This window comes from Chaetura pelagica, unplaced genomic scaffold (genome assembly GCF_000747805.2).
Source record: "Chaetura pelagica isolate M959 unplaced genomic scaffold, ChaPel_1.0 scaffold1082, whole genome shotgun sequence".
NCBI classification, from domain to species: domain Eukaryota; kingdom Metazoa; phylum Chordata; class Aves; order Apodiformes; family Apodidae; genus Chaetura; species Chaetura pelagica.
In genome coordinates, this window is record NW_009952384.1 from 8,558 (window position 1) to 9,888 (window position 1,331).

The following is a 1,331-nucleotide window of genomic DNA, read 5'->3' on the forward strand; positions in this document are numbered from 1 at the left end:
CCTTGCGCTGCCTCACACCCAGGTGCCAGCACAGCACCCGTGGGTGCTGGGCAGGGTCGGTAGCCCACCTGAGTGGATCCGTAGCCCCCACCGAAGTAGTTCTGCTGGGCCAGCCAACGGGCCACGGGCCCCGTCAGCTCCGTCTTCTCCATCTGCAGCAGCGCCAGGAGCGCGTAGGACGTGCCCTCGATGTTGTAGGTCAGGGCGTTGCGTTCCTCCCAGCTCCTGCCCCCTGAGGGGGGAACACCCACCCCTCAGCACCAGCCAGGGTCCTCCCAGCACCATCCCCTTCCGGCCCAGGTTTGTGTGTCTTCCCCCCTCCCCACGTTGAGTTGTCACCTTTGGAAAACTTCATCAGGACTTTCTCGCTCTTGAGTTTGCCGGTCAAGGCCAGAGCGTAGGAGGACAAAGCCACTGTGTAGGGTCTGCCCAGGGACTGGTACCTCCTGGCCAGGTAGTCAGCAGCTTTGTTGATGCTCCCATCCAAGCTCTGGGAGGAGAAGTGGGTCAGTTTGGGTTCTCGGGTGGATGCTCTCGAGGTTGGGCACCTCGTCTTGCCCTTCCGCGCGGCAGGCACCGGTTGTTTCCCTCCCCGTGGTGGGGGTTGAGGACCAAGACACTCACATTGATGTGGTCCTTGCAGACCTCCCGGGCCTCCTGCAGGGCCACGAGGACGAAGGCTGTGAGGGACACCTCGGGCTCTGCACCATGGTAGCCACCCTGATGGGCAAAGCAGAAGGACCCGACCTCGGGATGGTGGTTTTCATGCCCAGCGCTGGTCCCTGTCACCCAACGGAGCCAGTGGGGCCTTGGGTGGCAGCAGGGACGTGGTCTGGGTCACTCCATACCACCATCTCCTTATGGATCACAGGAGCATCTTCTTGGAAGATCCCATCTGGCTTCTGCTTCTCCAGGATGAGCCACTTCACGGCCCCACAAATCACCTCGGGCTCGATGTCAACCAGCTTGATGGCCATGGCGAAGACTTTGGCCACGTAGGCTGTGAGCCTGGGGACAGGAGGACCTTCGGGTCACGTCCAGCCCTCTCACCTGGACCCACGTGGTGGTGACAACGTGTCCCTCACCAGGTGCTGGATGGGAGGTTGTTGAAGGCCGCGTAGGAGCTGTCGGGCTTCCGGAAGGCGAGTTGTTGGGTGTAACCTGGGGAGGAGATGGTGGTTGGCCAACACACCCAAAGGTGGCTTCAGGCCACCAACGTCTTCCAGTGGTTGGCCAACACACCCAAGGGTGGCTTCAGGCCACCAACATCTTCCAGTGGTTGGCCAACACACCCAAGGGTGGCTTCAGGACATCAGTGGTCTCCAACCATT

At 61.5% G+C, this 1,331-nt stretch overlaps 1 protein-coding gene across 1 annotated transcript in view; it reads right to left on the minus strand.

Annotated features, from left to right (window-relative positions):
- Positions 1–1,331, minus strand: part of C3 (complement component 3) — a gene marked incomplete at both ends in the record, with an annotated part of 53,280 nt that overhangs the window by 8,340 nt on the left and 43,609 nt on the right. The window contains 5 exons of the mRNA XM_010008174.1: positions 38–232; positions 340–490; positions 625–720; positions 849–1,008; positions 1,086–1,161. Of these exons, the coding sequence (XP_010006476.1) occupies positions 38–232; positions 340–490; positions 625–720; positions 849–1,008; positions 1,086–1,161 (678 nt within the window). The remainder of the gene's footprint in view (positions 1–37; positions 233–339; positions 491–624; positions 721–848; positions 1,009–1,085; positions 1,162–1,331) is intronic.